The 18,728-nt window shown below is 39.0% G+C and overlaps 1 protein-coding gene across 2 annotated transcripts in view; it reads left to right on the top strand.

The window, feature by feature from the left end:
- Nucleotides 1–18,728, top strand: part of SAMSN1 (SAM domain, SH3 domain and nuclear localization signals 1) — a 98,464-nt gene that overhangs the window by 21,093 nt on the left and 58,643 nt on the right. For both annotated transcript variants that reach the window (XM_027790349.2, XM_055801753.1), the window contains exons 3-7: nt 1,596–1,636; nt 4,042–4,079; nt 5,556–5,642; nt 11,814–11,881; nt 16,532–16,600. In XM_027790349.2, coding sequence (XP_027646150.2) covers nt 1,596–1,636; nt 4,042–4,079; nt 5,556–5,642; nt 11,814–11,881; nt 16,532–16,600 — 303 coding nt within the window. The remainder of the gene's footprint in view (nt 1–1,595; nt 1,637–4,041; nt 4,080–5,555; nt 5,643–11,813; nt 11,882–16,531; nt 16,601–18,728) is intronic.

Genomic DNA, 18,728 nt, shown 5'->3' with positions numbered 1-18,728 from the left:
CATCACATGGCACATGGGATCAGGCCCAGCCAGCACGGGTTTATGAAAGGCAGGTCCTGCTTGATGAACCTGATTTGCTTCTACGATAAGACGACCCACCCAGTGGATGAGGGAAAGGCTGTGGATGTTGTCTACCTTGACCTTAGAAAAGCCTTTGTCACTGTCCCACAGCATTCTCATGGAGAAACTGTCTGGACATGGCCTGGATGGGTGTACTCTGTGCTGGGTATAAAGCTGGCTGGATGGCTGAGTGTGAAGAGCAGTGGTGAATGGAGTTACATCCAGCTGGCACCCAGTCACAAATGATGTTCCTCAGAGCTCAGTACTGGGGTCAGTCCTGTTCATTCTGTTTAATATCTTTATTGATCATCTGGATGAGGGGATGAAGTGCACTCTCAGTAACTCTGCAGATGACACCAAGTTGTTGGGGAGTGTTGATCTGCCGGAGGGCAGGAGGCTCTGCAGAGGGGTCTGGACAGGCTGGACCAATGGGCTGAGGCCAGTTGTATGAGGTTCAACAAGGCTCAGTGCCGGGTCCCGCACTGGGGTCACAGCAACCCCACGCAGGGCTACAGGCTGGGGGCAGAGTGGCTGGGAAGCTGCCTGGTGGGAAAGGGCCTGGGGGTGCTGGTTGACAGCCGGCTGGGCATGAGCCAGCAGTATGCTTAGGTGGCCAAGAAGGCCAAGAGCGTCCTGGCTTGCCTGAAACCGTGTGGCCAGTAGGACTAGAAAAGTCATCGTCCCTCTGTACTCAGCACTGGTGAGGCTGCACCTCACTTTTGGGTCCCTCACTAGAAGAGGGACATTGAGGTGCTGGAGCGTGTCCAGGGGCAACGAAGCTGGTTGTCTGGAGCACAAGTCTTATGAGGAGCGGCTGAGGGAACTGGGGTGGTTTAGTCTGGAGAGGAGGATGCTCAGTGGAGACCTTATTGCTCCCTACCACTACCTGAAAGGAGGCTGTAGGCAGGTGGGGGTCGGTCTCTTATCCCAGATAACAAGTGATGGAACAAGTGGAAACAGCCTCAAGTTATGCCAGGAGAAGTTTAGTTTGGATATTAGGAAACATTTCTTCACTGAATTGGAACAGGCTGCCCAGGGAGGTGGTGGAATCACCGTCCCTGGAGGTATTTAAAAACCACGTAGATGTGCTCAGGGACATGGTTTACTGATGGGCTTGGCAGGCCTGGGCTGACAGTTGGACTTTATGATCTCAAAGGTCTTTTCCAATCTAAATGATTCTATGATACTATTTTATACTCATAAAATATAAAAGAATCATACTATGAAAGAAATATGATATTCATTCTTGGGGTAAGAATTTTGTTCTCTGTCTTTTCAGGGGTATTATGGCTGTCAGCTTCTTGGGAGCCATGGATATTGAAGCCTCCTAAAATCAAAACACATAACTGCATATGCTCTCTGTTGCACTGTCCTCCACAGCTTCAGCTGTTGGAAAAAGAAAGACTGGACATGTTAGTAGATATTGAAAACACACCAAAAGTACATCATTCAGTGTCTTTCCAGTGAGGAAAATATTTTGTATGGATTAAACATTTTGGATTTTCATAGACTTCTTTTCTCTATCTTTTTAAAAGGAATTTCCTGACTTTGAGAGCACAGTGACCAAAAAAAGAAAGTAAGTTGAGACCAGTTCGAGGTCTACACAGTGTCACTATGTTTGTGTGTTCCTTTCATCCTTGTTGTTTTATTAGTGTTTGCCTATGTTGCTTTAATTCTCACAGAGTACATGTATTAATGTTGCAGTTGGAAAGCAAGTATCAAGCTTTTAATGCAGTACTAAAGCTCTTTTGCCATGACTTCTTCATACACATAAAGCTTTCTTCCAAAATATGAGAACCAGGACAGCGAAAATCAAATGCAGTTAATCTCAGCTTGGTTTAACCATATGTCTGTTTTTCTGAAAGATTGAAGTGGTAACCTATTTTATAGCATGTTTGCACCATTGACCTGATAATCTCCTGAAGATTTTTTGTTTGTGTTTTTAATCCAAATAAAAATGTAGTTTGACAAATTATTCAGATAAAGCAGGTCAGACTATATTTTATCAAGCATGTTTGTGACAGCAGCATGCTTTGCATCCGTTCATTAAGACACAATGCTATGGTTTGGGCTAATGATTAATATATGTTACTATGCAGAGGAATTTATTTTGAAAATTCTTTTTTGGCTTCAGGTTGAAGGCTATTACATTACTGAAGTGGTCCCCTTCAAACGAAATACAAAATCCTGCCTAGTGGAATGATAGAGGCAGAACTTATCTGTCTGCTGTGACTTTTTTTTTAGTTGGGGTTCCACTACATTCAGAACATCAATTGTAATCTATGTCTATTGCTGAGAAATATCAAATTATATAAAGATTTCAAAGAAAATCAAGAGCTCCTTTGTCTTAAGTAACAGTTTCAACCCATTTCTGGTCATCTGATAAAAACACTAGTAACTTACCAACTGCAAACACAGAGATATATGCACTCAGATCTGTGAGACCTCATTATCTGTGGCCGATGAGGGCCCTGTAAAAATGCTCCCAAAATTGCATTAATTAAAACCCGGTATTCACGGTTTTCTCATCATTCCTTAACACTTTTAAGGAAGCCAAATTGCTGTGTAGGCCCCACCCAAGGTTCATCCTATCAAACTCTACCAAACATCATGCAATCACCTAGCTGCCTATGAGTGTCCTGCTTAAATCAGAATTCAGTCTGCCCCAAGAATAGAAATAGTAGTCTATAGTGTCAAATCTTACAATGCAAATAAAACTATTCTATTCTAAAACTAATCCTATTCTAAATGAATTATCAGAATTTAGAAGGGTTGTCTAGATAGTTTGACTAATCAATAGAAAAAATGAATAAGCTGGATGAAAATAATTTTACCGAACATGAAAAGATTTTGTAATGAAAATTACTTCATTGTGAGTATCCAGCCATTACTGTCCTGGCATGATACCTCCACTGATAATGCAGAAATTTTCACATTAGCCTTTTCTGTAGATATGGAGAAAGTGAATGAGGAATTATCATTCTCTTTTTCTTACAGCGGGGCAACAAGAAAGTATCAACTGAAACAGAGTAGCAGAAGTAAAATAAACAGAAGTATGCCTTGCTTAGACAGTAAGAATTAAATTGTGGAACTCTGGAAGCAAAAAGAATAAACCAAGTGGTTTCAAAAGGAACTAGTACTTACGGACCAGATCCTTAAAAACCAATAGTTCTATTGCACCGTCTTGCTCAGGAAACCCTTCAGCATCTACGTGCCTGAAGCTGGGAGATGGATCTCAATTTTTGTGCTCTTTCCTTTCTGCTGATCATTGTCACAGATTACAGAGTCTCTGGTCTCGTCTAGTACAATCTTCTGGCTTCATCCTCTAGCTCATAAGTTATTGTCCATTGGGTTTTTTATAGACAAAATGAAATTAATTCACAGGGTAAATCTTTGTTGATTCAAAGATTTCTTTCTCTTCTGTTAAGCTAATATATTCTTTAAGCCATCATCTATAAACTATCACCACAGACGGAAGTATGAGTTAGGACTATTCCTTGATGTAAATGTGCAAAAAGCTCAAGGTTTACTTGGGCAATCAAATGCCATCCAAGTTTGTGGAGGTGGTACGTTCATATGTAGCTCTTTGGTTTGACCCATTATTATGTCACCAAACCTCAGAAAATAATTTCTAGAAGTTGCAGGATACTTCAGATCATGTCTAAAGAAAAGTATCTCTTATATTCTTCCTGATGGGTTCCCTGATTCAGTCATGAATTCTTCATTCCAAAAAACTTGAATAACATATTTTTACAGAATGAAAACTCAGAAGCTTTCAGAGCTTTGCGTGGCATGTGGGAGTAGATGATTGGGTGAATGAGAAAAGTCAAGTAACACCAATTAATGCCAGTGGGAATTGCACAGCTAAATCCCTGTGGCCTGCTTTGAAGAATTAGTTTGAAAATATCCATATTTGATTAAATGTGCTTTCGTTTTTCATTCTGCCTTTCAGCTAATGGTAAATTCTTTTAATTCTTTTAGATCCATCCAGAAGTCCATGTCTGAAAATGAAGCATTTGGTTAGTAACTGCTTAAATCATTTACTGTATACTTGCTAATCTCACAGAGTAAACTTTAATTAAAGGGTCTGATTTGCTTTACAGCTATTGGAGCAAATGTAAAGGAAAGGAAAAAATACAGTTAAGCTATCAATATTTTCTACCTCCCCCTGCCCATGCTTTCCACAGAAACATTTGTAGGTAGACACTGAAAACAAACTAGCTAAACATAGAAAACAAATTGAGATTTCAAGAACCTATTGTGGGACAGTATGAGAAATACCCAGCATGCCCAGTGTTTCATTTAACCATTTCAATGAAAAACTGAAATATCTCTGATCGAAGCAAATTCAGGTCCCTGCTTTTTTCCATATTAAACTACTTTAATTCAGATTTCACAGACAAGTTCACTGAAGAAGAAATTCAGGGTTTTTGTTTCAGCCTGTCCTGGCACTGCATATTATTATCCACACTTGTGATTCAATGGGTCCTATTTTGTAAATCCCATGTAGGAAATAATCACCAGTTTCTTAAAAAGTAAAAATTCCTAATTTTTTTCAGTGAGAGTTTCCTATTAGCATTTTATTATTTATTCTTTTGAGTCTGGGTTTAGTTGCTGTATCTAGTCCTTACTGAGTAAAAAGTTTTTTATATCTGCCTGTAATGATGCTGTTATATTTCATAACAGTGTGTCTCAGATAGATGCAAGTTCCCCTACATTAAGACTTCATTCTGTAGCCCTGCACTGGGAAGACTTTCATGCAGAGCAGCATCAGTTGGGCTGCAGCATCCAGGCTGCAATGAATTCCCAGCACTTGACAGAGTCAACAAGTGCTTTCATAAAGAAAATTTTCTGACAGTCAGAGTGAAACCCAACATTAAAAATACCCAACAAAACAAAATAATAATAATAAAAAAACCCGAAAACCAGAAAGCACAAAAACCTTGTCGCTATCAACGTGCTGTGAAGCATGATCACTTTGAAGTTCACCGAGGGAAGAGAATGGCCATCTTGTTCTCAACGCCAACCTGGTTTCTGCCATTCAAGCTGAGACAGTAGTAGCCTTGGAGTGTGTGTGACACACATGTGCGCATCTTTGATGCTATTTCTTGCAAATGCACTGGCTCATTAACTGTAAAATTAAATTATATTTATACAATTCCTGGAAGCAAAATAGAGGCACAGATGTTCTGTGAGCTCCTAGGTCTTAAAACCAGGGTTAAGATAACAATCATTTTCATTATGTTTTAACAGTGTTAAATGAGGTATCAGACAGCAGCAAAAGATGGTAAAACTTGAGGCCTGCTCCCAATAGATACCATCCTTCCATCGAATTTCCTATATTGCAAAAATATTAATTCATTTCCAAGTTCGAGCAGATGCTACACCGTTCTGCAAGCTTGTTTGATTTGCCTTTGATGCTATTTTTGTAGACCTTCCTGTTATTTCACGTTTGCTGTGAATTCAGGTGACTGCTCTCTGTGCTTTTACTTTAGACAGGAAAAATGTGAATGGCACACTTTGGCAGGGTTCCAGGAAGTCGGAGAATGATTCGTACATCAGAAGGCACTGTCAGCTTGAAGGTAATTGCTAAACATATTTCAGCTGATTTTGCATTTTCCACAAAGTATTTAAAAGGGCACCTAGGAAAATTTCTCATTTTTCACCAGTAATCTAGCTAAATAGTTTGTCAAGTCCTTTTGAGATTTACCTTGTCCTCAAGGGGGAAAAAAAAAGTAGTTAGAATAAAGCTTACCTTAAAACTGGGAAGCTAAGAACACACTTTGTGACCAATTCACTCCGTAGTGCAGGAGCCAAGGAGGACTTCCACTACAGCAGAGTGCTGTAGTTGTGTTGTATAGGGCTTGCCAACTATAACATGAGCCTACAGGAGGAATCCATGTTCCCTGTATACTTTATACTGCTCCAGGTATCTAACAGGGAAACGGTATAAATTTCCCCAGACAAATCCTTGTGACAGCTGGAAAACAGAGCTGGCAAAATTTTGTAGGCAAATGTTTTTTTCCAATTCTCTTCCTAAACCTGTTTTAACCAACTTATTGAAACAACCTTACTGCTAATATATGGAAAGTTGCTAGTGACACTGTTAACCAGTATAAATTCACTAAAAGAACTGTGGGAAATAACAAGTGAGCAGTCACCTTGTCTATTTAAACACAAACTGGACTCTTAAGAAAAACAAAAAGCCTTGATAATCTGCTTAATGTTGCTTCCAGGAATGGAATTTGTATTTGTACTTTTTAAAGTCAAGGTAAATTCATTATAGTTGCACAATCAGACTAAACCAGACCAGGTTCAACAGAATCAGAAACCAAGATAAGTGAAATTAAAGTGGATGCATGTTTTGTTCTCTACTTAAGCCAACAAAGTGGGAAGGTGGCCATTGCCTTAACTTTTAGTATCTCCTGTACAAATGGTTTAGATATCATCCAAATAGCTCCTGTACAAATGGTCTTGGTATCATCCACTGTCAGGAGATTCCACTGTTACCTGGATATGCCAAAGAAAGCAGAGGACAGGGCACCAGCTTTCCCTCTGGATTTCATTCACTTCACACTTGAAGATAAAATGGTGAATGCTTGGAAAGTAGATCTGACATTGCAGTACCTATCGTATTTGCCCATGTGTGGGCAAATTGGGTTTCTTGGAACCAGAACCAGAAAAAAGAGGTGACGGGAAAATTTAAAGGAACTCTGCTTCTGTGACTAGCAGATGAGGGGAAAAGGGACCTTCAGCTAGTCTCATTGGCTTGCAAGGGAAAAGGTTGTAATGACAGGTGAAAGGAATATTAGGCATTTCTCTCCTGACAAGTCTTACTTTTAACCAAACCCATTTTGTAATAATTCCTCAAACTAGTGCAGAGGTTGACAGTTTGGAGGTGGAAAAAGGCTGAGTGAGAAAGCAGAACTTTTTGACTTCCCTCCAGAGTCTTTTCTACTCAAGACTTTTTTTACCCTTTTAAATATCCAAAGCATGCAAAAGAAGCAGTGCACAGTTTAAAAGCTGACAAGTGTTGCAATTGAAGAGCAGGGGCCCAGAGGGAACAGGAAGCAAAGCTGGCAGCTAAATAAAAATCTCCTTTTCCCCTACTGCAGTAAAATTATTTGAAGGGAAGCCCCCTTCACACAGTGGCGAAAACCATTGCAAGGAGATTTACAGTGTATCACTGTTGATCAAGATAATTTGTCACTATTGATCAAACCTTTCTCTTAACAGAGATAATCCTTCAAGGTCTGCAGTCTATTGCATAATATGAATTTCTGTTAGCTGTAACAAGCCATGCATGGTGGGCAGCGTAGACTGCTTGCTTCAGAGCTGTATTCACAGACCTAACCCAAATCTCACTGAAATCAATGAAAAAACATCCACTGACACTGGTAGCCTTTGAATTAGGTCCTTAATGCTGATGTGTGTATTACCTCTACAAAAATCAATTTTCCAGACTGATAAGGCAGTAAAAACATGTATATCCCACAGACACAACAGTGGTAATACCCGTCTTTGCTCACAAGCCCAAACCCAAATTACAAGTACCAGATCTGTCAGCCTAAAAGCATAATTGTAGAAAAAGTTGAGGGTGCAAGTCACAGTCATTGGGCTTCCATGAAAGGGTATTACAGAGACAAACAGAAAAGAGCCGACACCTCTCAGAGTCAGTGGATGTAATTCTCCACTGCTCCCAATTCACTTTGCAGTGAAGTGACTGGTACCTGTTGCCAAACTAGGAAGAAAAGAACACTGCAGCTTACATATAACTTTTGCATGTGTTGGTGTTTTTGTGAGGTTTTTTTTACCCAAATACTCTATTCCATATTTCAATGGATTGAAGAGGTGATTTATGCAAGATTTAAGAGTACTGTGGATAACTGTTATTACAGCTAGCAAAAGAGATCATGGCTGGGGGGGGGGGGGGGCACCACTAAGGTTTGCTTTGATAACTTGCCATTGTTCATGTGGTTTTGAATGAAATGTCATTAAAAGCAGTGTCACTGTATGTAGTCTTTCAGGCTGAGGTCATTATAAATTGCTTCGCGGTTCTTTGTGATTTAGCTGCAAACAGCTACCAAGTAATACTATTTTGGACTAGGCTGTAAGAGGACTTGTGGGCACAGGACTGAATGCTGCAAGGTTTAACCTTGAGTAAGCTTACAGAGCACAGGGCTACAGTGTGTGGAGATGCCTGCAGGAGGTGAAAGCTAATCAGCCTGCAGACCAGAAACAACCCAGTTATGTTAATCTGGTGTTGCATAAGCACTGCTTGACATGAGTTACACTGCTTCTAGAAGTCCAGCTAGCTCTATATTTAAATAAACAACTGGATTGTCAGACACCTGGCCTTCAGTCACTTCAAGGAGATTTGTAGCTCCTTGAGACAACTTAAACTCTGGTCAGTCACGTTAGATTTGCAATGTAATATACTTTTTAGGAAAGCTTTTGGTTTTATTGTCAACATCAAGTCTGTAGGAGAAAGGCATTGCCCTATTACCACAGAAGCTCTTACAGAAGCCTCTAAAGGCAAACTGGTGTGATAATATTTTCTGTGACTCATTTTTCCTCTTCCTGTTGACGCACATGGCAAATAAAGGAAATTGTTTTGATGGGGTTTTCTATGCAGCTGACCTTGGTTTCAACATGGAACTAGGATGTGAAAAGACAGTTGTTCTTTTTTGTCCAATGCCCAGACTGTAATTTGTAAGTTTTAACACAGTCTTACAACATCCAAGTTGCAAAACTATGAGTAAGATTACTTGTTATTGTTACAGTTTTTATTTGCAGAGGATTTTCTTTTAGGAAAAAACAATAATGCTAAAAATGTCTCTTGATTCAGGATTTGCCTTAAAAATAACCTATGAAAATATGTGTGCTAACTTGCCTGTACAGTGGCCCTTTAATTGTTCACTCGCATGAGCTTAGGGGGTTTTTTGTCTGGCTTTATACCCATTGTAGTCTCATTCAATTCCAACATAAGCATAGGTGTTTTGAGGACTAGGATCTTACCTATCCCTTTGAATATAAATATCCATGATCATATTCAAGCAAATTTTTTCATGTGATCACTGAGGGATCTCAGTCACTCAGAATTATTCACAGAATTAATCTTTCCTTTTCTGTTGATTGTAAAGAAAACAATGGAATCAGTCTTACCTGCCTACAGTTAGCCTTGGTGAATCTGTATGTTAAGTTGTCCTTTTGCAAACGGGAGAACTACTGGTGTTGTAAGATATTCCTCAGCATCAGTAAAGATGCCAAGTTATGATTTATGAGAAAAAAAACCCAACACATTTCTACTGGTTTCTAGTAACTTTGGAAAAATAGGATAGCACATTGTGCTATGATTAGCAGACAATTTTGCTTCTGTTTTTCCCTGCTAAATGACTGAATGCCTCTGTGTTGATGGTATCTAATCACTAGGGCCTTTCCACAGCAGTATAATGGTGGAGGCTTTGCCTTAAGATTGGGAGTAAGAGTAGATCTTTCAAAGTAGATGAATTAATTACATTAATGGCAATTAATGACTGTCCTTCACGGTCAGTTAATGGCACTCCCTTGAATATGATTTAACCTGTTAGTTTGGAAAAGTATTTTAAACTATTTCTCGATCCAAGGATTCGAATATAAAATCAAAACTTCTAACAAAAATAATAATCGGCTATATCAAATTGGAAAGGCTCCCCTGAGACCATTTCAAAAAATTGGTATTTTAAAGGGTTATACTTTACCACGTTTGATCTACTTGGCAGACCAAGTGGACATAAAAGTTGCATATTTAGAAACCCTTGACTCGGTACTTAGAACTGCCATCAAGGAACGGTTACATCTACCAGCAAGTACCTGTGATGCAATTTTATATTCTAGCACAAGGGGTGGCGGTTTAGGTATTGCCAGACTTGTAGGATTAGTTCCTAGTGTACAGGCTGGAAGGATGGATAGGGTAGCATAATCTTTGGATAAAACAATAAGAGAAGCTGCTAGGCAGGAGGATATCAAAAAATCAATTTGGGAGATTGTGGATTGCAGCAGGAGGAGATAAAGATAAAATACTTGGGATCTAAAATTGGTGATATTTGCTGAGGGGGAGGAATCAGTCTGGGAATGGGAAGTACCTGCTCAAAAAAACACCTTTCTGAGGCCTTGTAACTGGTGAAAAGAAGAATTTATAAATTTAACTAAACTGGTATCTCAGGGCTGTGGTATTTTGAATTTTGAGAAAGACAAAATAAGTAATAACTGGATTGAACATTATAGGGGCACTCCTCACAGAAAACTTGTTTGGACAATACCATTGAGAACTAACATATCCAGCTAGAGAGTTTCTGGCAAGGGGCAGGTATGAAACCTATATTAAATCTTGTAGACATTGCCAGGTGGAAGGTGAATCCTGTGCTCACATTATCAGTTACTGCCCCATAATACAAGATAATAGAATTAAAAGACATAATCAAATATGCAAAATTCTGGCTGATGAGTCTAAGAAAAAAGGTTGGTTTCTTTTCCAGGAACCATTATTAAAAGATAAACAAAATGAGTTGTTTAAGCCAGTGGAAAGTCAGGCCCTCGTAGTCAATGTCACAATCAGACATGAGAGCAAATTAACATCTTTAACAGATTCTGCTAATGAAAAAGTAAAAAAATATCAACGCTTAAAAGATCAAATTCAAGAATTAAAAGACATCGTCACCATCAAATTTATAGGATTCCCTTTAGGTTGTAGAGGAAAATGGCATCAAAGTAATTAGGGGTTACTGGATGGACTTGGACTCTATCTCCTGACAAGAGAACGTCGCTCAACGTTTAACAGAGCATTATTCTCATCAGTTGACATTGTACATATGTTTGCAAGTTATTCACATGCTATTGTTAGATCTAGTGAGTTGTAACGGTTTGTGTTTGTATGTTATTCATGTGCTATTGTTAAATCTATCAAATTACCACAGTTGTTTATGGATTACAAATGAAGTACCCATTCTCTGCTAGATGGGATTCGAGGTAGTAACTAGGGACATCAAATGAGACTCAAAATCATGACATGTCACTTATCCTGAAAAAGACAAAACTGCCAATTTTGACTTAGGTGGACAGGCCACCTTTACTTAACCTGGAAAAGAACACGTATATCTCTATATATGTGTGTTCATTAAATAGACTTAGTAAAATTAAAAGTCTTTTCAAAGAGTTGTTTGACCTGTTGTTGCTCGTTGCTGTAATGAAGGTACATACCCTTCCCATGCAAATCACTAATTTCTTGGAAGAAATGGAAGGACATTCATCCTTTGAAAGAAGTTTCTAATCTAACCTGAGATAAACACATCTCAGTTACAAAGAAATTTTTGCCCATTATTTAAATGAATATTCTACACCCTGCTGCTTTAAATTAGCAGGGCAAGAGGAAGTGCTTTGTGGGGCTCTGGGTTAGTAAACTGAGGACTAAGTACAGATGAAGAAGTACGCATGAATGAGTTTTCTTTACAGGAACCAGTTTGCCAATTTATTCTGTAGTCTTACTTCAAAGCAGTTTGAGAGAAAATGCCTGCTTAAATGATGTAAAATTAACTTTAGAGAGTCAAAATGTCAGCTCAAAATATCAGGTGTAATTCAAATTAAATTCCTCAGAAGAAGGATTTGAAACAGGATTGAAAAAAAATGAATTAAAAAAAAATTGAAACAGGACATTTTAAATCATGTTTTGTTTTCTTTTCTTTTCTTTCTTTTTTTTTTTTTAACATAATTCACAGAAGATAATACTATTAGTGATGGGGTACATTTGCTGCAAGGAAAGAAGATAGAAGAAACAACATGCCAGGTGAAAAAAGTACTTTTTTTCAGAATCTAAAATTTCATTCATATAAAATGTCTATTTCTTGCTCCCATTCAGTATTTGCCTAACTTAAACTTCATACTCAGTATGCCTATGTATTTTAGAAGCTGAGTTTAAAAGAAACTCTGGTGACTACCTAAGTTGTGCACCATTTTCATTATGCAGACCATATGGATTTTAAAACTTAGGATTTTTTTTTTTTCCCTGAGTGAATACATTTCTGTTAAATTGATGTGTTGGAATTGTGTCTAGCAAGATCTGTACTAGAGTGTTTAGATCAGTCTTGCGTGATCCATATTGGCATATGTATCCTAATGCTTTCTGAATTTTTATAAACATATGCCATATCTCCTCCTCATAACACTACATTAGTTATCTCACTAGCTTGAGGAATTGAGGAATTCTGACCCTTGGGTTTGCATAATAATAACAATAATTACATAAAAGTAGGTAACAGCCCATCAGCTGGTGAGCAGCAGAGCAGTGAGGAGAAAGGCTTGTAGCTCTGGAATTAGAATGACTGGCATTTGCTTTTCATTTCACTTCTAGTCCTATGTCTCCCCTGATATTATGTTACTTAAAGGGCCAGGTCATGATGCAACTCAGCTTAGCGCTGCTGATCTCACATGATGTAACAGTTTACCCATTCGGGAATCCGACTAAAAGTGTGTAATACACACCTATATGTTTGTATGGCTATGTGTCTGTCTAAATGCGGAATTAATACAACATTATTTGAAAGCTGAAAATCTGGTAAATTCTCCTTGAAAGAATATTACATTCAAGGTGAACATTAAACTTTATTAAAGGCTCCAAGCTAAGTTTCCTCTGCTGCTTCCATACAAAGTCAGGAAACCTTTTTGGATGCTTAGGTTAAAAGCAAGAAAAAAGCGTACATGCATCACCCTGAAGGCACCTGAGAGAAGATGGAGAACTGTGAAGATCCAGACTTTATGCAGTGCTCATCTCTAGTGTAGGCCAGAGACATGATCTGGCTTAAAAAGAAAAGTCAAATGATCTGCTTTACCAGGGGACAGATGACTGTACTGGAAACTGGTGACTTCAGTGTGTTCCAGATTTCTCCTGCTTTCCCTCAGGGTTTTATCTGTCTGTGTATTGTTAGTTTGTTCCCATGATTACCTCCTCCTCTCACTGCTGCCAAAAAGTAGGTGAGGAGGAAAGCAAGGAGAAAAGAACTCTTCTCTTCTGCATGTCTCGTTCTCTTTCTCTGTTCTCTTCCTCTCACCTTCTAAGTATTAAGAAGACAGATTATTCTTTGATTTCCCACAGCAGTTCTTCTCCTCCTTGGTGTGAGGGATGCCTGACTCTGCCCCTATCCTGCCATGGCAGCCACTGGGCTGATTCCTGGTTAAGATCCTGGAGGCCATTCCCTAGACATGATAGAATGGGGGGGGGGGGGGGGGGGGGGGAAGGAAGAAGAAATAGTAAGTTAAAAGGCCCATGTCTGCTTTAAGTCTGTTTCCTTAAAGTCCCTTAAGGCATCTCTCCATGAACTATTTGCCCCATTTTAAAAGCAAAGTTCTATTTTTGACTTCTCTAATTTTTTGAAGACTTTTTTGGGGCACATGACTAACAAGCTGTAGAGACTTGCATACCTCCAAGCTTTGGTACCAATTTGAGACCTGTTGAACTTGCTTTTCAAAAATTTAATATTTTAGAATGTTATTTTGAGTTCTAGTGATTGTTACCTCTGGTCTTCATTATCATTAAGATAACATTTATATAATGCTCTTTAAAGCTTCCAAAACAGTCTGATGATGTCTGTTTTCGTTTGCTGCACTGCATTACGCACACAAATAAGGAAATGCTGAGGGAACAGCATTATGTGGGAGGCTCTCACACTTCTGCAAAATCAGCACAAATGAGCACCTGTAGTGCCTGTAGGCTGATGCACACAGCATGGGGACTGAACAGGAGGAATTAAAAGGTCTGTATGCAGCTGTAAGGCTGCATTTTCAGCATGACAGAAATGTGGTGGAATAGCTCATGCAACTGGAGTGTAAGCTGCCATGGACATCACTCCTATCTTCAAGAGGGCCAGAAAGAAGATCCAATGAAATAGAAGCCAGTCAGTTTTACTTCAATCCATAGGAATGTGATGGAGCAAACCCTCCTGGAAACTATTCCCAAACATGTGAAGAACAAGAAGATAATTGGGGGTATCAGCAAGGATTTATGAAATGGAAATCATGCCTGACCAGCCTGAGGGTCTTCTACAATGAAATAACTATCTTGATGGAAAGGGGAAAACCAGTGAATGTTGTTTATCTTGACATTACAAACCTTTCAGCGCTGTCCCCCAAAACATCCTAATGGGCAAACTAAAGAAATAGGGACTAGACAAGTAGACAGTGAACTGAATTTGAAATAGGTTGAGCTGCTGGGCTCAAAGGAATGTGATTAATGGCTCAAAGTCCCACTGGAAACCAGTGATTTACCCCAGGGGTCAGTCCTGGGTCCAGTACCATTTATCATCTTCATTAATCACATGGATGATGGGATAGAGAACACCTTCAGCAAATTCACATTCAGTACAATGGTGGAAGGAGTGGCTGATGCACCAGAGAGTTCTCCTTGCCCATCAGAAGGCCTTCAACAGACTGCAGAAATGGACACAGAGGAACCTCATGAAGTTCAATAAAGGGAAAGGCAAAATCCTGAGCCTAGGGAGGCATAACCCCTTCTGCCAGTACAGTCTGGGGGCCAACTGGCTGGAAAGCAGCTTTGCAGAAAAGGTCCTGGGGGTCCTGGTGGATACCAAGTTGACCACACCCTTGGAGCAAAGAAGGCCAACAGCCTCTCAGGCTGCATTAGGCAGAGTGCTGTCAGCAGGCTGAGGGAGGTGATCTTTCCCCTCTGCTCAGCAGTGGTGAGATGACCCACCACATATGGGTGCTGGGTCCAGTTATTGCCTCTCCAGTACAACAGAAACAGGGAAAATACTGGTAAGTCCAATGAAGGGCCACAAAGATCATTAAGGGACTGCAGCATCTGTCATACGAGGAGAGGCTAAGAAAGCTGACACTGTTCAGCCTGGAGCAAAGAAGGCTCAGGAAGATCTGATGTATGTGTACAAACACCTGATGGGGGATGTAAAGAAGACTGTACTCAGTGGTGCCCAGTGACAGGATGAGAGGCAATAGGCACAAACTGAAATACAGGAAATTTCATTTAACATAAAGAAAACACTTTACTGATCTGAGGGGAGATCAAACACTGGAGGAGGCTTCCAAAAGAGGCTGTGTAAAGGCTGTCTTTGGTGATACGCAAAACCTGTCAGGACGTGAACCTATGCAACTTGCTCTGGTGACCGGCTCTGAGCCGGGAGCTAACTAATTATCCCCAGAGGTGTATTACTGCCTCAGCTGGTCTGTGGAGTCTGTGATTCTGAGACATGGAAGGGCCATTTTACAAGCAAGAGTAAATAGCATAGATGAACATTTTAGGTTACTTTTCCTCTCAGTCAAGAAAAAAAATAAGAAAGAAAAATAGAAAGAAAAATAAAGATGGAAAAAAAAAAAGCAGCAAATAAGTTTCCCTGAGTACTTCACAAAAACTTTAATCCATTTCCATTTCCTAAATAGATGCTCATTTTTTTCCATTCATTCTGTAAGTTCCAGAAAGCTGGGGTTTCGAATGGAAGTATGGGTTTAGGGACACAGCATGAGCAACACTGTAATAATTGCACCTTACCATAAAAAGTAGCTTTACTTTCTGCATTTACTTTTCATATCTTTTTTCTTGTTTGTTCATGTCTAGCAGGGCTCCCTTGATGGCTCAAAGCCTTTGTAGCATACTGGGAAGGACGTAAAATATGAAGTAATACAGTCTTTGGGCTAATACATTTTCAAAAATGTTTCATGCCTCATTTCTCACGTAAATTCTTAGGTTGCATTCAGCCTTCAAAGTGTCATTCATATTCATGAAGAAAAAAGGCTAGTGTTCATTATTTTCACTGATAAGCTATAAGCACTGTCAGGCTTGCCCACTAGGGACTGCATCAGTGCCCCAAGGATAGTATATTCTCATGGTGTTCCTATCACGAGGACATTGTGACCAAGAAATGGATTATAGGCAGATGATGAAAGTGTATATAGTCCTGTCTTTGCATAGTTCTGAGGAGTCTCCCATTTTCTCTGTATTGTTAATCCAATTCAAACTCATACCCTTGGGGCTCAACATCCCAGACGAGATGAGGCAAACTGAACAAGACCCTTTTTAGAAAATGCATCAGTGACATTTGCTCCTCAGCTAGGGGGTTGTTGCTGAGCAAGAAGTCTTCTGTGGCTTTCCTGCTCATTGAGAAAAGAAAGCCAAGATCTAGGATGAGACCCAAGTATCCCATGATATAATGGATGGCTCTGCCACTGTACCACACACACTGTGATGTCTCCAAGATGTTACTGAGCCCCAGATAACTAAAGAAATTAAGACAGTTCAATTTCAAACTGATTTCAATGGGTGTCAGCCCATTGCTTTTATATGCCCTTAATACTGTGTTGAAAGACTGCCGAGCTCTCAATCTGTTTTCAACGACATGATATTCATTATGTTTACTCATCTTATTTATGTTGGATTTTTAAAAAAAATTATTTTGCTTTTCTTACCATCTAGGTGATAAACTACGAGCAGTGGATTCCACCGCGAGTTCACAACCCAAGTGTGGCTGGTAACAGTGAAACGGTGAGTTGATATGAAAATTGTTCATTTGTTTTTCAGCAGCAGCAACTAGCTGTTTGAGTAGGATTTCCTTTACTGTATGCTGTTTCCCCAAAAGCTGAAAAATCTTACCCATATCCATATTATTAATCATGATCTTTCATAGAGTACCTTATTAATCTCTGCTATTAATCATGATATTTCTTAATCTTTTATAGAATATTTTATTATTGCTCTGTGGTTTGCAGGAGAAAATCTGCCTATAATCCTAGCCTGCTTAGATTGATTCTGCAGTCATTTTGAGTAGCTGGAGTACCAGACTAAAATAATGGGACTATTTAAAGGTCAGATATGTGTGGGTAGGAGCACATGAAAGATGTTTGGTCAGCACTTGTCTTTATATTGGTTGACCATGGCTTAACTGACATTTGTTAACATAAAATTTATCCACGTTCAGTGCATTTTAGAGATCTAACTCTGTATAAATACAGCGGAAAGTTCTCTATCATCATGTAATATTTTAATATCCTCTATGTCCAACAAGGGTATTACTGAACCTTTTCAAAAATTGCTATGGTACAGCAATGGTAGCACCATTGACACAATAAACACGCAGTAATTTTTTTCTTCTGACTGTTACACTGTACTCTGAATTTAAGTGCATAGGCAATCACGATTAAAACATTGCAGTTCTTCAGGAAAGAAACCAGTTGAGGAAAAATCACAGAGATTAGACTCTGCCATGACTAAGTTCTTTATGCTAAGAAGTGACACGCTGTGCAAGTACTTTTACTGAAATTAATGCAGTTACACCCAGGAAAGAGAGTGCTCAAGAGGACTGAGATTGCTGGAATCTGACCAACAGTGTTTTACACTTGGCTTCCAAATTGCTGTATTTCTGCCATCAGGTTAATCCTCATGACATCTCAGTGAGCAAAGATTTCTAAGGTATTAAGAATATCTTAGGATAAACTAGAAACAGTTTATCAGACACAATTTAGGTCTTTTTTGCTGTTACACATTTTTATAAGTGCATTTTTAAAATGTACTTTTTTTTTGTCCATAAGTATACATGCACACTTCATGCAAATTATGTGCAACTAAAGGACAGGCTGTGATAAGGTTTTTTACACAATTCATTTTTATTTGTGGTGTGACATGATTTTTCATAACTAAAACCTGTTAAGCAGGGAAATAAAGAATATTCTTGTCCATGAGGGAATACTTTCCTTATAGATAGCTTTGCTTTGCTTATAGATTGGGCAAAACACAAGTATAGTTAATAACATTCAAGTGAGCAAATGCTCTGCCTCTAGAACACGGAAGGTGGTGGTGGTGGTGGGGGGAGCAGAATTTAGAAGTCTTCAAATGGGTTTTAAATGAACTTTTTATGAGTGGAAACTTACTGCTCTGTGCACTGGTCTTCAATATTCCCCCATAATTGCTTTTGGAAACCCCTTTCCATTCCACAGAGAAGGAAGGTACTGGAAAGCAGCATACTCCAAATTAGTGTATGTTACTGATCCAGCCAGTACCACTGCACATTCCATCACTGTGTTTCCTTCTCTCGTATCCTGGAAGGGCAACTAGAAATACCAGATTCTAGATAACACAAACATCAAGAAGAAAATTGTCTGAAACCAACACATAACATTTGGTGGGTTTTTCTCGCTTTTATGCAGGTTTTCCCTAAGCGGTAGCTGAGGGTTGCCAGGACAATACACAAAACCTGTGAGACCAGCATGGTCAGTTCACCGGGTAGTCTGTCTGTTTTTTACATCAAAGAATGTTTTACCTCTATTTGGATAGGCAGCTAAACTTCTGGATTTGAGTGCTTAGGTAAACCAAAATAAAATACTGCAAATTTAAAAGCTGTCCCATCACTAACTGATACTGTACGAGCTTTTTTTCTCCATAAAAGGGGGTCACTGTATTTATTATTTAATCAGTTATGACATGTCACTAACAATAGACTCTACCAAATGAGTATTTTTAAGGTAAAGAGGATTAGAGTTTGCCATTAATAAAATTATCTGAATAGATTATCTTTCATTTATCTTGATGTCTCCATGATGGAAATCCCAGATCATAACTCAAAGTCATCATGTTGCTTTTGTATCGTTACTTATAAGTGAATAAATGATTATTACTA

This window comes from Falco peregrinus, chromosome 4 (assembly GCF_023634155.1).
Source record: "Falco peregrinus isolate bFalPer1 chromosome 4, bFalPer1.pri, whole genome shotgun sequence".
NCBI classification, from domain to species: Eukaryota; Metazoa; Chordata; class Aves; order Falconiformes; family Falconidae; genus Falco; species Falco peregrinus.
The sequence above is the reverse complement of the archived record's forward strand: the minus strand, read 5'-3'. Positions and strand labels throughout refer to the sequence as shown.